The following is a 20,695-nucleotide window of genomic DNA, read 5'->3' on the forward strand; positions in this document are numbered from 1 at the left end:
GTGCAGGTTCCGAGTGAAACCAACAACATTATTTGTTCAGCGAAAGAGAAACCTGGTGAATGTCATTATTGCGAGATTTCTGGTCACTGTCAATGAGAATTTCAGAAAAGAAAACATGTCCTATGAGGAATGGCCAGGAGAAGCACAGTCCGTCTAAGGGAAAATGGAATCAAGACAACAGCCCCAATGATAGTTGGTGCAGAAATTTAAGAAGCTCTCTCCGGCTCAGCAGCAGAGTTTGCTGGATGCTGTTAAGGGAAACTAATAGACCCCTCTTACGTCCCATCTCAGCTGGTGTACATATGAAATCAGATGGAATATATGTGAACATGATGGTTAATAACAACTTTGCAGTAGATTATTTAGTAGATACTGGTGCTGAAGTCACTGTATTGCCCATATCTTATGCAAAACATATATGTCTTAAGTACACGGGCAACAAAAGATGAGAGCAACAGGAGTGGGGGGGGAGGAACATAGATATGAAACAGACCAAACCATTATCAATTTCTATTGGTCCATGGTCCATTGAAGATTGATGCAAGGGTGTGGATAGGCTCATTTGAACAACCTATTTTAGGCCTTGATGTTATTATGCAACTTGACTCTACATTGAACATTTCTGAAGGGAAGGTGACGTGGCACACCATGTAATCCAGCTACTCTGATGCTTCACCCAGAGACCACATTACTTGAACATGACTGTAGCTCAGTTGGTAGAGCATGGTGTTTGCAACGCCAGGGTTGTGGGTTCGATTCCCACGGGGGGCCAGCACAGGAAAAAAAAAACAATGTATGAAATGTATGCATTCACTACTGTAAGTCGCTCTGGATAAGAGCGTCTGCTAAATGACCAAAAAAATGTAAAAATGTGAGTTGGTTTTGGATCAGCTCTCTGACGGGTTTATTAAGAGTCATCCGTTGGAAAACCCTGAGTTTATCTTATACACAGATGGTTCAAGCATTGTGGAGGGGGGTATGAGGAAGGTAGGCTGGCATGGGCAGTTACTACAATGGACAATGTGATAGTGAGATTTGAGAAAAGCAGATGTTCACTTTATGAGTGACACAATTCTTAACTATTGCATACAACTCTCTAATGCAGTAGGGGATGCAGACAGACAAGTAAAAGAGGCATGGGGAATAACTCCCGAGGGGGGACATGACGTAGTACCAGGACAGTGGCATTAGGGCCAAAATAATCGAGACATTAGGGCCAAAATGGGAAGGTCCTTATCAAGTTTAGCTAATAACGAGGTCAGCAGTAAAAGTCCAGGGAAAATCATTTTGTCCATTTTGATGACAAAGCAGAGCCTGGAGAATAAAGAACTGATTGATTAGCAATCAGGGGCCAATCTCAGGTGAAGAAGCATAGTAAGATGATCAGAACCTGATAAGCTTCTATGTTGTACACCGCAGTCATCAAATTAGGGGTATCTAGGTGAAATGTCCAACTTTTTCGTGCAAATCAGGACATGTTTACTTCCGGAAATCTACAGTTGAAGTAGGAAGTTTACATACATCTTAGCCAAATACATTTAAACTCAGTTTTTCACAATTCCTGACATTTAATCCTAGTAAAAAATTCCCTGTCTTAGGTCAGTTAGGATCACCACTTTATTTTAAGAATGTGAAATGTCAGAATAATAGTTGAGGGAATTATTTATTTTTATTTGGCCATTTGGCCCAGTTTTATTGCTAGAAATTATAAGTGGTTAACCACAGGCTAGGGCTGGGTTATAAACTACATCCTGTCCCTTTGTTCTGTGGAGAGAATCACAGGAGAGAAACACTGGAGAGCATCACTGAGGACAGGGGAGTGATTTGTCCTATTTGAATAAACCAATTTTCCTCCCCCTGATTTGCTTTGGGGTCTGTGTTATTAAAGAATAACATCAACTGCTAACAATATCAAACAATTGGAATCATTTATCACCCACAACATGCATTCAGAATGATTGCTATGGTCAAGGACTTGACAAGCAATATTACCTAAACCATCTAAACTGGAACAACCATCAGTCACAGTGTCCAACGAAGGTGGCGCCCCTCCTCGGTCGGGCGGCGCTCGGCGGTCGTCGTCACCGGCCTATTAGCTGCCACCGATCTATGTTTCTGTGTCTTTTGGTTTTGTCTGTCTATCCCGCACCTGTTTCGTGTCTGTCATTAGTGGGGGGTTATTTAGTGTGTATTTTCAGTTTGGGTTCTCGTGCGGGATTGTTTATTGTCCACTCAGGACAGTTGTGTGTGTGTGTGTGGCCTGTTTCGCTGACCTGTGTCAGCTTTATTGCCGGGCTGCGCCCCGTGCGCTTTTTTCTCATGTTTATTTTGGGAATGTGTTTTCCCTGGCGGACTTTATTGAGCGCCCTGTGCCTTTTGGCTATTGTGTTTTTTCCCGTTGCATTAAAACACTGTTGCTCCGACCCTCTGTCTCCTGCGCCTGATTCCGCATCTCCACTGGTCCTAGAATTCCGTGACACCATCTCTGTAAATAGTGCAATAAGTCCAACCCCTTACAGATTAGTGATGAGAATTCCGAGTCTTTTCTGTGAGCCGACTCATTTTGCTCCATTCACGTAAGAGTGTCTCCCAAATAGCTCTTAGTTAATAATGCTTAAAAATCGACCGAGAACCAATGTATATCCCAAAAGGTAGGCAGATCGTGAAATGTTGTTCAAATTAATTTTTACCTGGCCAAATTATTAGACATTCTCACAATTATTATGCCTTTTTTTTAACGCAATGAAAAAATCACCATTGTCCAGATGCACTCTCCATGCTCTCCATGTTTCTGCATGTTTCTGCAGTGAGAATTCACCCTCTATAGATAAGTTACAAAATAATGATCTGCAGAAAACGTTTGTTTTGAGCTCAAAAAGCAGTAGTATCAGTATCCAAATGTACGGGTCTTTCACTGATGTGATTCGGTTCCTGACGTTCACCAAAAAGATCTGTTCAAAAAGAGCTGTTCGTTCGCGAACGACCCTTCACTATTACAGATTGGATTAGTTTAGAAAAGTTTTATCTTTGTATAGTATAATCAATGAATCAATGTGCATGCAGAAACATAGATACTAGAAAAAACTATTCTAAAACTCAACCTGCAACAAAGCATTCAGGGAGGAATGATAATGAGCACCCTCTCATGTCTTTTTCACTCAGAGAGTTAACTGAAATACAACAAAACCACGCTGTGTTGATTCCACTGTGAATGAAATAACACTTATTTTAGTCGCCATGTAGTGAAAATGTTAATCCCACTGGTGTTAACCCCAATAGAATCAACACTCAGTTATAACACTCACAACACTTTTTACCTTAACACCAACACTTGCTGTGCATGCAGGAGAAAACAAAGTGAGGAGAGCATAGTAATTTAGACAGACACGCACACAGCCCCACTTACAGATGTTTTACACAAGCTTTCAAAATCTCACACAGATTCCCCAATCTTTACAAAGATAAACCACACACATCAATAACAACCACACACCACATAGACAAAGACACACACACACACACACACACACACACACACACACACACACACACACACACACACACACACACACACACACACACACACACACACACACACACCTAGCTTTGTAGCTGTTTAATTCATGGGGCCTTGGCAGCTCTCTTTCTCTCTTCCTTCTCAATCCTCTCCCTCTCTCTTCACACTTCTCCGTTTCACCTCTCTTGCTCTCTCTCGTAGCCATAGTGCGTGTGTGTTTGTGTGTTGATGCTTGTGTGTTTGTGTGTTGATGCTTGCGTGTTTGCGTGTGTGCATGTGTTTCTGTGTTTGTGTGTGTGTGTGTGTGTGTGTGTGTGTGTGTGTGTGTGTGTGTGTGTGTGTGTGTGTGTGTGTGTGTGTGTGTGTGTGTGTGTGTGTGTCCGTCCATTCAGAGCCCCTGGTAAGGCTTGTCTGCCCAATAATAAATCAGGCTTGTACTGTCGGCAAGCGTTGGCCTCTGCCTATTAGATGAGGGGATTTACTTGAAAGAGCTATGGAAGTGAATACATGAATAAAAATGAATAGCAAGACCTGGCCGACTAGACACACACACATATGCACACAAGGACAAAGATGTGTGAGGTGTGTTCGTGTGCATTTATAGCAGTGTGACTAATACCATTGAGTATAATTGGACATTGTGTGAATGGGCTCTTTTCCTCGACACCACCTGTCCGCCCACCACTGCCCTTTGGCCAATTAGCCTAGCCACCCCTCCGCCCTTCTTCCCCCTCGCTGACAAATCAAATAAAGATCCCTCGCAAACGAGTAGACCGGTCATATCTATCAGAGTCTCACCCCTTCACTCCCTCCATCCCTGTCAAAACATCCTCTCCAGGCATTCTTTATTTGTTCAAAGGAGTGTATTCTGGGATTCAATTAGAGAATAGCAGCGAGAGAGCCACGTCGTCCACCTTTGTGCTAAACTGGAAAAAAGAGAGAGAGAGTGGTTAGAGAGCTGGTAGTTGATGAGCCCCTGGTCAACTGTGGGTCAAGAGGCTGTGTGGCATTTTGTCCTTATATGGACGAGTGCGCTTGGTGGGGGTTGTCCTGTGGTGCCTTAATTGCAACCTGTAGGGATGCAACCATAATAAGCATACACTCACAGCGATGGATAGTTTAAAAATGGACACGCACACAAATATCAAGGCACTCTAACACACACGAGCCAGAGTATACACTAACATCAATGAGCGCACGTTGCATCACACTCAATATGCCGCAATCATTCGCCATGGATATGCAGTATCCCTTTTTTGTTTTCTCATTAAGGGAATTAAGAATGGATTACCCACCAGTCTGAAGTGAATGCTATTATGGATGAAAGTATCTCTCTTTGTTGTTGCTGTGGTGGTTGGTGTTGTTCCTTTTTTCTCCAAATGGAATATGCTCTATCTTTGATTAGCTCGGTGCGTTGGGGTTTGGGGTACAACTTTCCACAGTAATTAAGCTGTCAATCAAAACCAATGTCTTCTGGGTAAAAATGGCGAGCCGAACTGAAACTTTTCCTAACAGGTGGCCAGGGTATATAAGCCACTGCCCATTGCTTACGCCACAATATCTGGCCTTGTTTTATTTTAGGAAGTTTGTTATTTTTTCAAATGGCTTCATAACATGGCCTTAGAGTAAACTCTGTTTTTTTCATTTTGTTGTAAAGAGGGAAGTGAAGATAGGGTTTTGGAAAGTGACAAAATGTAAAAAAACAAAGAAAAAAAACATTATTCTGAGTGTGGTAAATCACTTGTAGGTCTATGTATTTCTTGGCAGCAATTTGGCACAATACTTTGGTGGTATTGGCAATGCAAGTGGAAGTTCATTTTCTATGGAAAGCCAAGTTATTCTCTTTTTAAAGTGTGTTTTTCTCTTTCCCTGTCCAGGTGGTGTTTCAGGCCATTCGGGGATCGGGCTATGAAGGCGACATTGCCATCGATGATGTATCAGTCACCAGGGGGAAATGCAAGCAGGAGAACTCCGTTTCCAACACAGGTATGTATGTCACAATATTACTGTAGGTGTAGGGGGAAGTCGCCCCTTGACGCAGATCTTAGGTCAGAATATGTCTATTAATCTCACCAACTCACTAAAGGCAGACACAGTCTATCACATTCTCACCATTACAAACCAAACACAGTATAGGAAGAAACTGTTCAGTTTCACCCAGACATTGTTGAGAGCTTGCCCTTTCAGAGACGTTGGCCTTTTTCCAAAGCTATACTTTATGCTGTATACTCTATGCTGTATGGTTACTTTGAAAATGTAATATGCAATAAATAAACGCTTTCTGCAACAGGTGGATGAATTTACAAATTGATTTAAGATTTGGGGAAACCAGAGACAGAGGGATAGAAGGGGGAATGTACTTAACCAGAGAGCAGAGACCCTAATGATGGAAACTGGTAGCAGAATGATATTAATAAGGAGAGAGATTTAAGGTGTTAGAGAGAAGGCGAGAGAGCAAGAGATTAAGAAATATAAAGTGAGGAGAAAGAATTGCAGAAGACATGTGGCATAATAATAGTAATGGGGAGAAGAGCTGCCCCCAATGGGGCAACAAAAGTGTCAGCACTCAACCATAACACTTTTTGACAATACAACAGAACAGATTAAACGGAATGACATTTAATCTCACAGGTGGCCAAAAATAACAATCTGAAAGCCACACCCCTACTAAGCCTCACCTCCAGTCTTCTGATCTGACCCAGTGGTTCATAGCTCAGTGACCCAACTGGTTAGTTAAAAAATAACCCAAAGTGTGTTCTGTCCACTATTTTCCCAGCACTGGGTAGCTTTTAACCTAGCATTATTTTAGTGTAGCAAGGCACAACGCGCCTTGACCTTCATTGACACTGCTATAGGATTCCTCCATGCTACCCACACCATACAATGGCTTCATACAGCACTGACCATAACACTGACCATAATTGAAAGAGCTTTCATTGCCAATGTATAGGCAGCCACAATTGAGCAACTCCACACGATGGCTTCTATTGACAATTACTTACCTCTAAGTGAGAAAGCTCTCACTGTCAATGTATTCTTGTGTCCGTTGACCACCACTGACCACAGTGATTGAATCAAGCCGGCACTAAACTGACTTGAAGCTGCCCCTGACCTCAAGCACATTATGGGAAATAGAGATAGAGAACCATTAACATTTTGTTTGTAAATGAATGGGTGATCTTGGGAAATGGTCAATTATAAAAGATAAAGCTACTGTACTATCACAATATCGAGGGATCAAGTTAGACATACTGTAGACTATAACTGTGGAAAGAAAGTGGTCTGGTACAGTGTTGATATCTGTGTATTTTATCACTCATGAGGGTGCCCAAGTTAATATTTTCAACACTTATGGGTGTGCCCAACATTGCTGATGGCAAATGCATTCCCCCACAGATCAAATGGGGATGTACTATAACTTAGGCGAGACAAGCGGCCTGAGTATCCAGCACATTACAAACCTCTGTGCATTGGGTCCCTTCCTTACCAAAAGCAACAGGCCAAGACAACCAAAACAAATCAAGAGACATCAGTGGGTCAGTAAATAATTAACGCGAAAACCACTCTACCTCCCCCAAAACACCTCATCTGAGAAAGCTGCGAATGAGATGAGAGCTAGTGGGGAAGAAGGGAGTTATAGCAGGGATCCTAAAGGAATACAGTGAATTATTGATGGAGGGTGTAAACAGGAAAGTAGGCTATGCTAGCCCGTGTGGTTGACGCAGTGGTGCAGCTATTTTTTTTTATTTTACTTGGCAAGTCAGTTCAGAACAAATTCTTATTTACAATGACGGCCTACCCCAGCCAAACCCAGATGACACTGGGCCAATTGTGCACTGCCCTATGGGGCTCCCAATCACAGCCAGATGTGATACAGCCTGGATTTCAACCAGGGACTGTTGTGACACTTCTTGCACAGAAATGCAGTGCCTTAGACCGCTGTGCCGCTCAGGAGCCCAGAAAGATTAGCTGAGACAGATTAGTTATTATTGGTTAGAGGAGATTGGGTAGAGGAAAAACGCAGCCCAAACACCTGGGCAACCTGTATGTATAAGCAGACGCAACGATGAAGAATGATATATGTGGGTAAAACAATATAGGTTGGTTTCTTGGACATACAGTAGATTAAGCCTAGTCCTGGACTATGAAACATGTTCAACAGAGATGCTCTATTTATATAGGGCCGGTTTCCAAGACACATCATTTGCCTAGTCCTGGTGTCACGTTCTGACCTGTAAAGGTGTTATTTGTTAGTGTTTAGTTTGGTCAGGACGTGGCAGGGGGTATTTGTTTTATGTGGTTCAGGGTGGTTGTGTGTATGTGTCCATGTAGAGGGGTATTTGATTTATTAGTCCAGGGTTTTGGTTCTTGTTCTATGTTAGTTTTTTTCTATGTTCTGTCTAGTCATTTGTATTTCTATGTTTAGTTAATTGGTGTTGGGGCCTTCAGTTGGAGGCAGCTGTCTATCGTTGCCTCTGATTGAAGGTGCTATAATTAGGGGTGTGTTTGTATTGTGGATTGTTGTATTCTGTTTTGTGCTTGTCACATGACAGAACTGTTAGTGTCGTTTCTGTTAATTGTATACGTGTTTATTTTGTTTCTCCTTCTTATATATTAAAAAGAGAAGATGAGTATACACTTCCCTGTTGCGTCTTGGTCCTCCACACACGACACTCGTTACAGAACTACCCACCACAACCAAGCAACAGAAGAGGGAGCAGCCAAGGAAGCAGGAGGACTACAGGGAATCGTGGTCATGGGAGGAAATCCTAGCGGGAGAAGGTCCGTGGCGAAGGAATGGTGAGGACCGGGAGAAGTACGTTGGGATGAGGCTAGCAAGGAGGCCTGAGAGGCAGCCCCAATAAAAAAAATTGGGGGGGCACACGGGGTGGGTGGCTGGGCAAAGGATGCCCCTGAAGCCAACACCTCGTGCTTCTTATGGGGAGCACATGGAGTGGAGAGTGCCCGAAGTACGAAGAGGTACGCAAGATCTCGCCCATGCGCACGCACAGTCCAGTGCGTGTGATCTCAGCCCCAAGCAAAGGCCGTGCTAGAGTGGGCATCCAGCCTGGAAGGAGGATGCCAGCCCAATACGTCTGGCCACCGGTACGCCTCCGAAGTCCAGGCTACAGAACACCTCTACGCACGGCGACCATCAGGCCCCTGCATAGCCCAGTCAGCCCTGTAGCAGCACCCCGAACGTACAGGGCTACTACTGCCATCCAGCCAGGATGGGTTGTGCAGGAGGTGAGCTCAAGACTTCCAGTACTTACCCAAGGCCCGGTGTATCCTGCTCCTCGTAGAAGCCCACAGGTGCGTGTCTCCAGTCTGGCTCCTCCGAAGCCAGCACCACGCACTAGGCTTCCCGAGCGGCAGCCTAGTCCAGCTCGACCTATCCCTGCTCCCCGCACAAGCCTACAGGTGTGTCCCTAGTCTGACTCCTCCGACGCCAGCACCACGCACCAGGCTCTCAGTGCGGCAGCCCAGCCCAACTCGTCCTACTCTTGCCCCTAGCACTAGCCCTGAGGTACGTGGGCCTAGTCCGGCGTCCCCTACGCCAGCCCCACGTACCAGGCCTTCAGTGCACGCGCCTCGCCCAGATGGCACAGTGACAGAGTCTCGCCCAGAGTGCCCAGCGTCCAGCACCTATGCCCTCCAGTCCGACGCAGCCGGAGTCGCCCTCCAGTCCGACGCAGCCGGAGTCGCCCTCCAGTCCGACGCAGCCGGAGTCGACCTGCAGTCCGACGCAGCCGGAGTCGCCCGTAGCGAGGATCTCAAATCTGAGGTCGACAAAGAGGGACCTCGCCCCAGAGTCTGCAAAGAAGAGGGGTGAGCAAGTGGCGGAGCGAGGGATACGTCCCGCTCCAGAGCCACCTCCGTAGGGACTAGTATGCGGGAAGGGGGGAGCGTTACAGAGGCATCGTCGGTGACGGTGGCCGCCCTCCCTTCCCTCCCATATAAGCTGGGATTTGTATATATTTTTTTGGTTTATTTTTGTATTTTCTTTTTGTTAGGTGCATCCGGGGTTTGCACCTTTTGCGGGGGGGCGGGGGGGGGGTAATGTCACCTTATGACCTGTAAAGGTGTTATTTGTTAGTGTTTAGTTTGGTCAGGACGTGGCAGGGGGTATTTGTTTTGTGGTTGTGTGTATGTGTCCATGTAGAGAGGGGTATATGATTTATTAGTCCAGGGTGTTGGTTCTTGTTCTATGTTAGAAAAAAACTGTTCTGTCTAGTCATTTGTATTTCTATGTTTAGTTAATTGGTGTTGGGGCCTTCAGTTGGAGGCAGCTGTCTATCGTTGCCTCTGATTGAAGGTCCTATAATTAGGGGTGTGTTTGTATTGTGGGTAGTTGTATTCTGTTTTGTGTTTGTCACTTGACAGAACTGTTAGTGTCGTTTCTGTTAATTGTATACGTGTTTATTTTGTTTTTATATATTAAAAAGAGAAGATGAGTATACACTTCCCTGTTGCGTCTTGGTCCTCCACACACGACACCCGTTACACCTGGACTGAAGTATACTGAACAAAAATATAAATGCAACATGTAATGTGTTGGTCCCATGAGCTGAAATAAAAGATGCCAGAAATTTTCCATACACACAAATATATCCCTGTTAGTGAGCAGTTCTCCTTTGCCAAGATAATCCATCCACCTGACAGGTGTGGCATATCAAGAAGCTGATTAAACAGCATGTTCATTACACAGGTGCACCCTATGCTGGGGACAATAGGCCACTCTAAATTGTGCAGTTTTGTCACACAACAAAATGCCACAAATGTCTCAAGTTTTGAGGGAGCGTGCAATTGGCATACTGACTCCAGGAAATTCCACCAGAGCTGTTGCCAGTGAATTTAATGTTAATTTCACTAACGTAAGCCTCCTCCTACGTCATTTTAGAGAATTGTTCAGTTCGTCCAACTGGCCTCACAACCGCAGACCACGTGTATGGCGAGTGGTTTGCTGATGTCAATGTTGTGAACAGAGTGCCCCGTGGTGGTGGGGTTCTGGTATGGGCAGGAATAAGTTAGTGGCTTGCGAAAGTATTCACCCCCTTAGCATTTTTCCTATTTTGTTGCCTTACAACCTGGAATTAAAATATATTTTTTTGGGGGGGGTTGTATCATTTGATTTACACAACATGCCTACCACTTCGAAGATGCAAAATAATTTTTATTGGGAAACAAGCAAGAAATAAGACAAGAGAATTTGAGTGTGCATAACTATTGACCCTCCCAAAGTCAATACTTTGTTGAGCCACCTTTTGCAGCAATTACAGCTGCAAGTCTATTGGGGTATGTCTCTATAAGCTTGGCACATCTAGCCACTGGGATTTTTGCCCATTCTTCAAGGCAAAACTGCTCCAGCTCCTTCAAGTTGGATGGGTTTCACTGGTGTACAGCAATCTTTAAGTCATACCACAGATTCTCAAGTGGATTGAGGTCTGGGCTTTGACTAGGCCATTCCAAGACATTTAAATGTTTCCCCTTAAACCACTTGAGTGTTGCTTTAGCAGTATGCTTAGGATCATTGTCCTGCTGGAAGGTGAACCTCTGTCCCAGTCTCAAATCTCTGGAAGACTGAAACAGGTTTCCCTCAAGAATTTCCCTGTATTTAGCACCATCCATCATTCCTTCAATTCTGACCAGTTTCTCAGTCCCTGCCGATGGAAAAACATCCCCACAGCATTGCCAATACGTGAGAGGTGTTTGGTTTGCTCCAGACATAGCGTTTATATTGATGGCCAAAAGGCTCAATTTTAGTCTCTTCTGACCAGAGTACCTTCTTCCATATGTTTGGGGAGTCTACCACATGCCTTTTGGCGAACACTTTAAGCAATGGCTTTTTTCTGGCCACTCTTCTGTAAAGCCCAGCCCTGTGGAGTGTACGACTTAAAAAGCAGTCCTATGGACAGATACTCCAATCTCCGCTGTGGAGCTTTGCAGCTCCTTCAGGGTTATCTTTGGTCTCTTTGTTTCCTCTCTGATTAATGCCCTCCTTGCCTGGTCCGTGCGTTTTGGTGGGTGGCCCTCTCTTGGCAGGTTTGTTGTGGTGCCATATTCTTTCCAATTTTTAATAATGGCTTTAATGGTGCTCCATAGGATGTTCAAAGTTTCGGATATTTTTATATGACCCAACCATGATCTATACTTCTCCACAACTTTGTCCCTGACCTGTTTGGAGAGCTCCTTGGTCTTCATGGTGCCGCTTGCTTAGTGGTGCCCCTTGCTTAGTGGTGTTGCAGACTCTGGGGCCTTTCAGAACAGGTGTATCTATACTAAGATTATGTGACACTTAGATTGCACACAGGTGGACTTTATTCAACTAAATATGTGTCTTCTGGAGGTAATTGATTGCACCAGATCTTATTTAGGGGCTTCATAGCATAGGGGGTGAATACATATGCATGCACCACTTTTCCATTTTAATTTTTTTGAATTTGTTGAAACAAGTACTTTTTTTGATTTCACTTCACCAATTTGGACTATTTTGTGTATGTCCATTACATGAAATCCAAATTAAAATCCATTTAAATTATAGGTTGTAGTGCAACAAAATAGGAAAAACGCCAATGGAATGAATACTTTTGCAAGGCACTGTACGGACAACGAACACAATTGCATTTTATTGATGGCATTTTGAATGCACAAAAATACCGTGGCGAGATCCTAAGGCCCATTATGAGGCCCATTTTCTTGAAGGTATCTCTGACCAACAGATGTATAAATGTATTCCCAGTCATTTGAAATCCATAAATTAGGGCCTAATGAATTTTTATCAATTGACTGATTTCCTCATATGAACTGTAACTCAGTAAAATCAATGAAATTGTTGCATGTTGCATTTATATTTTTGTTCAGTAATACCATTTCAATGGAGATTCTTCACTGATAATGATTTTTAGTTGAGGCTAAATCTGTGTCTGGGAAAGGGGCCAATGTTGTATAGACTACCAGTCAAAAGTTTGGACAAACCTACTGCCGCCACTTGGGCTTCCGAGTAGCGCAGCAGTCTAAGGCGCTGCATCTCAGTGCAAGAGGAGTCACTACAGTCCCTGGTGTGAATCCAGGCTGTATCACATCCAGCAGTGATTGGGAGTCCCATAGGTTAGTGCGCAATTGGCCCAGCATCGCCCGGGATAGGCCGTCATTGTAAAATAAGAATTTGTTCTTAACTGACTTGACTGGTTAAATAGAAATCAAAAAATACTAATTCAAGGGTTTTTCTTTATTTTTACTATTTTCTACATTGAAGAAACTATGAAATAACACATATGGAAGAAATAATATTGTAACCAAAAAGTATTAAAACAAATCAAAATATATTTTATATTTCAGATTCTTCAAAGTAGCCACCCTTTGCCTTGATGACAGCTTTGCACACTCTTGGCATTCTCTCAACCAGCTTCACGAGGTAGTCACCTGGAATGCATTTCAATGAACAGATGTGCCTTCTTAAAAGTACATTTGTGGAGTTTCTTTCCTTCTTAATGCGTTTGAGCCAATCAGTTGTGTTGTGACAAGGTGTGTGTGTGTGTGTGTGGGGGGGGGGGGGGGCGATAACCCTATTTGGTAAAAGACCAACTCCATATAATGGTAAGAACAGCTCAAATAAGCAAAGAGAAACAACAGTCCATCTTTACTTTGAGACATGAAGGTCAGTCAATACTTTGGACACTAACAAACCTCCAAACGAGTTTCAATGCCATACAACACTTCTTCCGTGGCATCCAACTGCTCTTAAATGCTAGTAATATGAAATGCATGCTCTTCAACCGATTGCTGCCCGCAACCGCCCGACTAGTATCACTACTCTGGACGGTTCTGACTTAGAATATGTGGACAACTACAAATACCTATGGGTCTGGTTAGACTGTAAACTCTCCTTCCAGACTCACATTAAGCATTTCCAATCCAAAATGAAATCTAGAATCAGCTTCCTATTTTGCAACAAAGCCTCCTTCACTCATGCTCCCAAACATACCCTCGTAAAACTGACTATCCTACCGATCCTTGACTTCGGCGATGTAATTTACAAAATAGCCTCCAACACTTTACTCAGCAAATTGGATGTAGTCTATCACAGTGCCATCCGTTTTGTCACCAAAGCCCCATATACTACCCACAACTGCGACCTGTATGCTCTCGTTGGCTGGCCCTTGCTACATATTCGTCGCCAAACCGACTGGCTCCAGTTCATCTATAAGTCTTTGCTAGGTAAAGCCCGTCCTTATCTCAGCTTACTGGTCACTATAGCAACACCCACCCGTAGCACGCACTCCAGCAGGTATATTTCACTGGTCATCCCCAAAGCCAACACGTCATTTGGCCGCCTTTCTTTCCAGTTCTTTGCTGCCAATGACTGGAACGAATTGCAAAAATCACTGAAGCTGGAGACTTATATCTCCCTCACTAACTTTAAGCATCAGCTGTCAGAGCAGGTTACCGATCACTGCACCTGTACACAGCACATCTGTAAATAGCCCACCCAACTACCTCATCCCCATATTGTTATTTTAAAATTTTTCTGCTCTTTTGCACCCGTATCTCTACTTGCACATTCATCATCTGCACATCTATCACTCCAGTGTTAATGCTAAATTATAATTATTTCGCCACTATGGCCTATTTATTGCTTTACCTCCCTAATCTTACTACATTTGCACACAATATACATAGATTTTTCTATTGTGTTACTGTCTGTACGTTTGTTTATCCCATGTGTAACTCTGTGTTGTTGTTTTTGTCGCGCTGCTTTGCTTTATCTTGGCCAGGTCGCAGTTGTAAATGAGAACTTGTTCTCAACTGGCCAACCTGGTTACATAAAGGTGAAATTCCCAAAATTTTAAATGAAAAAATATTTCAAGAACGTTGAAAGTTTCTTCTAGTGCAGTCACAAAAACCATCAAGCGCTATGATGGAACTAGCTCTCATGAGGACTGCCACAGGAAAGGAAGACCCAGAGTTACCTCTGCTGCAGAGGATAAGTTCATTAGAGTTACCAGACTCAGAAATTGCAGCCCAAATAAATGCTTCACAGAGTTCAAGTAACAGACACAACTCAACATCAACTGTTCAGAGGAGACTGTGTTAATAAGGCCGTCATGGTCGAATTCATGCAAAGAAACCACTACAAAATGACACCAGTAAGAAGAAGAGACTTGCTTGGGCCAAGAAACATTGGTCTGGAGTCCAAATTGGAGACTTTTGGTTCCAACCGTCGTGTCTTTGTGAGACGCGGTGTGGGTGAATGGATGATCTCTGTATGTGTATTTCCCACAGTAAAGCATGGAGGAGGAGGTGTTATGGCGTGTGGGTGCTTTGCTGGTGACACAGTCTAGGATTTATTTAGAACTCAAGGCACACTTAACCAGCATTTCTACCACAGAATTCTGCAGCAATACGCCATCCCATGTGGTTTGGGCTTAGTGGGGCTTTCATTTGTTTTTCAACAGAACAATGACTCAACACACCTCCAGGCTGTGTAAGGGCTATTTTACCAATTAGGAGAGCGATGGAGTGCTGCATCAGATGACCTGGCCTCCACAATCCCCCGACCTCAACCAAATTGAGATGGATTTGGATGAGTTGGACCGCATTCCAGATGAAGCTGGTTGAGAGAATGTAAAGAGTTTTCAAAGCTGTCATCAAGGCAAAGGGTTGCTATTCTGACTGTGATTAGAGCGATGTTGATGGTGAGCCATGATGCCAGCAGATTACAGATGGCCTTTGCCGATCGCTCATCATCTTCATCCATCAGTGAGTTGATCGCTTGAATAATCTTGCTGAAAATCGAATACAATGTAAAAATGTGCAGCATACAATGAAGACCAGCAGTAGATTTATTTAAGCATTATTTTTAGCATTATTAGGCCTACTCTACAGTATTGTAGCCTGCTGTACCTGTTCATTTTCCTGGGCTTTCGCGTTTGGCGTAACACAGTCATCTGATGATAGTGTTTGCGAATAGCACTATCCGTGACCATAATCCCCAAGTCTAACAGTATTTTTTAAATGTTTCCAGTAGATTTTCCGTTCCTCCTGAAAGCCAGAATTTGCTCACTTAAATGAATGAAGATCCTGATCATGGTGCTACAGTATGTTGTTACAGCCCGATTAGCAGCATAATCAAAGTGAGGACAATTGGCGATCTGCTGTATACTTATGGCCTATTGTAACCTGAAAGTCACACCTTTCCAGTACTCCTCACCCCGCCCTAAACTCCACCATTAACACAGTTACCATTCAAAAACAAGCTTTGTCAAAAAAATGACATTGCGACCAAACAGAACAGACATAGTGGACATAGTTTTCATCAAGCCAGCTTCTTTCTATGGTACCACCCATTCCAGGGTAGGACTGTAACCACCAGAGGACTTGAAAATGAGCCGGAGCAGAGAGGATCACCAAAACTAAAGGTATTTTGGTTTCAGTGTATTTTCTTTAAAACAATTGTATATAGCCTATCAATGCGTAAGCATACTGTGTAATAAAATCGATAATTGTGCACTAAAAATGTGAATGTGTTTTTGCAGAGCATACAACCATGCCGACAACTGTCCGTGGAGATCAGTGGAAAAAGGGCTGGACAACGGGCCGCACCGAAAAAACACATGATTCCCAAGAAAGCGGTTAGTTTTGCTAGATTCTTAAAATCTGTTTTTGTACGCAGCATTTGTGTGTTGGAGTCACTTTTATTTCTTAATTGGTTCACTGTTTCTATCATAGGCCACTCTAAACGATCGGAGCTCAGGGCGGTACCATATTTTGCTCATCTGATGAAGGTGCACATGGATCAGATTCAAACTTTGAAGACCAAGCTCGAGTCATTGAAGTCAGACCAGCAGAAAGATAAACATTATCGGAGGGCAGAGATACGGGCGACAGCTGATGCATTGGTCCAGAGCCAGGCGGCATTGGCCGGAGAGACAGGCGGAGAATGAAGCGTTGAAGAGGGCGAGGAACGAGATGGAGTCACAATCCATCCCAGGCACATCTGTGAGCTCTGGAACTCCACCTCCGACAGCCAGAGTCAACATACCTGGTGGGTTTGTCAGGTCGTCGGTTCACCCTGACATTTCCATTCCTCTTCTGACAACAGAACTTGACAAACTGCTCACCAGGCACAGCAAGGGCCAAGGATGTGTAACTGAAGAGAGATACAACAAGTGGACACAGAATACCAACTGGGATGGATCCCGAGGCAAATGTGGCTTACCAGTGAAACTCCGGCTGTTCATCATTAATACTGTCTCAGAAGTTTCTGTCTATGACTGATGCAACCTGAAAAAGCATTAAAGACAGAGTTAATCAGTACTTGAGGTCACCAAGAAAGTCTGGATATGAACCACTCTCCCTTATGTAAGGAATTAGGCACTTTACCATGATTACTATGAACTCTAGGCTATGTTTACTTTTCAGACTGCACAGTAGCCTAACAAACATACGCATTTTGAAATAGAACATAAAATTCTGTAACCTATTTCTACCAGATAGATCCTGTGTTTTTGGGTGATGGCCAATATTAAAAACAGTCAAATGCATTTGTGAATTCAATTGCTTTATTGTTTAATTATTTAAGGCTGCTTTCTCTTCTCTGTGCTGGAGTTCTAAGAATAAAGTAGGCTAAATATGCATAAATAAGGCAACAAATTGTTGCTTACTGAAACTCCCAAAGTCATCCAATTGTTATCAACATATTTATGCAACGTTTGGTGACGTGGACCCCCAACATCTATTAAAGATTAATTCCCCAACTGAATAATGAGGAAATTAGCAAATGTCATTCATTTGTTATAATAGGATTTGAAGCAATAGCCTTCCCATGTGTGGTCAACTATTTCAGCACCGTTTTGTGCTGCCCTGGGGACTGGTCTTGATAAATCAATAAGATTTTAATTTTCAATGAATCTCTGTTTGGGTTTTAGTTAGCCTACACTTAGGGTGTGGAAATGTTAGGATACAATCGCAGTCACTTAGTAGCCTACTCCCGACCGGTCACATTATACAGCGCCATATTTTCCTAACCCATTTTCTTGGAATAGAAGCACCATAATATTAATCAAATTAATCCCATATACTATGTTCTTACAAAAAACATTTTAAATTCTCTAGTACAGCCAATATTAAAAACAGTCAAATGCTTATCAAAGATGCCCACTGGTGGTCAAACTAGCACTAACTAGCATTAATGGCAACAATGGCTGACACTTAAATAACGTGTCATAGAATTATGCGGCAGCCCGCAAGGTTTGTTGCGGTACAACGCAACGTTTAAAGGAAGAACCACTGTACTTCATGTTTGAGTTTTTGCTTGTAAGCAGGAATAAGGAGGATAGAGGTATGGTCAGATTTTACAAATCGAGGGTGAGGAAGAACTTTGTATTTATCCTCTTGCTGGGGTCCAGTAAAATTAAGACAGTTTCTACAATTTTAAAAACATTACAATAAATTCAATAATTTCACAACACACTGTGTGCACTCAGGCCCCTACACCACCACTACCACATATCTACAGTACAAAATCCATGTGTACGTGTGTGTAGAGTGCATATGTTATCGTGCGTGTGTGTGTGTGTGTGTATGCCTATGTACAGTGAGAGAAAAAAGTATTTGATCTCCTGCTGATTTTGTACGTTTGCCCACTGACAAAGAAATGATCAGTCTATAATTTTAATGGTAGGTTTATTTGAACAGTGAGAGACAGAATAACAACAAAAATCCAGAAAAACGCATGTCAAAACTGTTATAAAATGATTTGCATTTAAATGAGGGAAATAAGTATTTGACCCCTCTGCAAAACATGACTTAGTACTTGGTGGCAAAACCCTTGTTGGCAATCACAGAGGTCAGACGTTTCTTGTAGTTGGCCACCAGTTTGCACACATCTCAGGAGGGATTTTGTCCCATTCCTCTTTGCAGCTCTTCTCCAAGTCATTAAAGCTTTGAGGCTGACGTTTGGCAACTCGAACCTTCAGCTCCCTCCACAGATTTTCTACGCGATTAAGGTCTGGAGACTGGCTAGGCCACTCCAGGACCTTAACCTGTTTAGGATAGGGGGCAGTATTTTCACGTCCGGATAAAAAACGTACCCGATTTAATCTGGTTATTACTCCTGCCCAGAAACTAGAATATGCATATAATTAGTAGATTTGGATAGAAAATACCTTAAAGTTTCTAAAACTGTTTGAATGGTGTCTGTGAGTATAACAGAACTCATATGGCAGGCCAAAACCTGAGAAAATTCTATATGGGAAGTGCCCTGTCTGACCATTTCTTGTCCTTCTATAGCCTCTTTATCAAAAATACAGGATCTCTGCTGTAACGTGACATTTTCTAAGGCTCCCATAGGCTCTCAGAAGGTGCCAGAACGTGGAATGATAACTCTGCAGTCCCTGGGCGAAAAACAGTAGAGTGGTCGTTCTGAGAACAATGACACTGGAGCGCGCGTGCCTGTGACGACTCCATTTTACATCTTTCAGTGTTTGAACGGATGCAACGTCTCCCGGTTGGAGAAAAATCGCAAAAAAAATGATTTTAAACAGCGTTTGACATGCTTCGAAGTACGGTAATGGAATATTTTGAATTTTTTGGTCACGATATGCGCCGACGCGTCACCCTTCGGATAGTGTCTTGAATGCAAGAACAAAACGCAGCTATTTGGATATAACTATGGATTATTTGGAACCAAAACAACATTGGGTGTTGAAGTAGAAGTCCTGGGAGTGCATTCTGACGAAGAACAGCAAAGGTAATCCAATTTTTCTTATAGTAAATCTGAGTTTGGTGAGTGCCAAACTTGGTGGGTGTCAAAATAGCTAGCCATGATGGCTGGGCTATCTACTCAGAATATTGCAAAATGTGCTTTCACCGAAAAGCTATTTTAAAATCGGACACCGCGATTGCATAAAGGAGTTCTGGATCTATAATTCTTAAAATAATTGTTATGTTTTTTGTGAACGTTTATCGTGAGTAATTTAGTAAATTCACCGGAAGTTTTCGGTGGGTATGCTAGTTCTGAACAAAACATGTTAATGTAAAAAGCTGGTTTTTGATATAAATATGAACTTGATTGAACAAAACATGCATGTATTGTATAACAATGTCCTAGGAGTGTCATCTGATGAAGATCATCAAAGGTTAGTGCTGCATTTAGCTGTGGTTTTGGTTTTTGTGACATTATATGCTAGCTTGAAAAATCGGTGTGTGATTATTTCTGGCTGGGTACTCTCCTGACATAATTTAATGTTTTGCTTTCACTGTAAAGCCTTTTTGAAATCGGACAATGTGGTTAGATAAAGGAGAGTCTTGTCTTTAAAATGGTGTAAAATAGTCCTATGTTTGAAAAATTGACGTTTTGGGATTTTTGAGGTATTTGTAATTCGCGCCACGCTCTACCATTGGATATTGGTGAGGCGTTCCGCTAGCGCAACATCTAGATATAAGAGGTTATTAATGTGCTTCTTCTTGAAGCACATTAAGGTCCTGGAGTCCTTGGCCATGTGTTTTGTGTCATTGTCATGCTGGAATACCCATCCAGGACCCATTTTCAATGCCCTGGCTGAGGGAAGGAGGTTCTCACCCAAGATTTGACAGTACATGGCCCGGTCCATCATCCCTTTGATGCGGTGAAGTTGTCCTGTCCCCTTAGCAGAAAAACACCCCCAAAGCATAATGTTTCCACCTCCATGTTTGACGGTGGAGATGGTGTTCTTGGGGTCATAGGCAGCATTCCTCCTCCTCCAAACACGGCGAGTTGAGTTGATGCCAAAGAGCTCTATTTTGGTCTCATCTGACCACAACACTTTCACCAGTTGTCCTCTGAGTCATTCAGATGTTCATTGGCAAACTTAAGACTGGCATGTATATGTATTCTTGAGCAGGGGGACCTTGCAGGCGCTGCAGGATTTCATTCCTTCACGGCATACTGTGTTACCAATTGTTTTCTTGGTGACTATGGTCCCAGCTGCCTTGAGATCATTGACAAGATCCTTCCGTGTAGTTCTGGGCTGATTCCTCAACGTTCTCATGATCATTGCAACTCCACGAGGTCACCTTCTCACCAAGCTGCTTGGTGATGGTTTTGTAGCCCATTTCAGCCTTGTATAAGTCTACAATCTTGTCCCTGACATCCTTGGAGAGCTCTTTGGTCATGGCCATGGTGGAGAGTTTGGAATC

General features: G+C 43.1%; 1 protein-coding gene across 1 annotated transcript in view; it reads left to right on the forward strand.

Annotated features, from left to right (window-relative positions):
- LOC106610595 (MAM domain-containing glycosylphosphatidylinositol anchor protein 1) overlaps nucleotides 1-20,695 on the forward strand; it is a 401,645-nt gene that overhangs the window by 377,829 nt on the left and 3,121 nt on the right. Inside the window, exon 17 of the mRNA XM_014209988.2 lies at nucleotides 5,395-5,503. Coding sequence (XP_014065463.1) covers nucleotides 5,395-5,503 — 109 coding nt within the window. The remainder of the gene's footprint in view (nucleotides 1-5,394; nucleotides 5,504-20,695) is intronic.

Source organism: Salmo salar, chromosome ssa09, assembly GCF_905237065.1.
Source record: "Salmo salar chromosome ssa09, Ssal_v3.1, whole genome shotgun sequence".
In the NCBI taxonomy this organism is placed as follows: domain Eukaryota; kingdom Metazoa; phylum Chordata; class Actinopteri; order Salmoniformes; family Salmonidae; genus Salmo; species Salmo salar.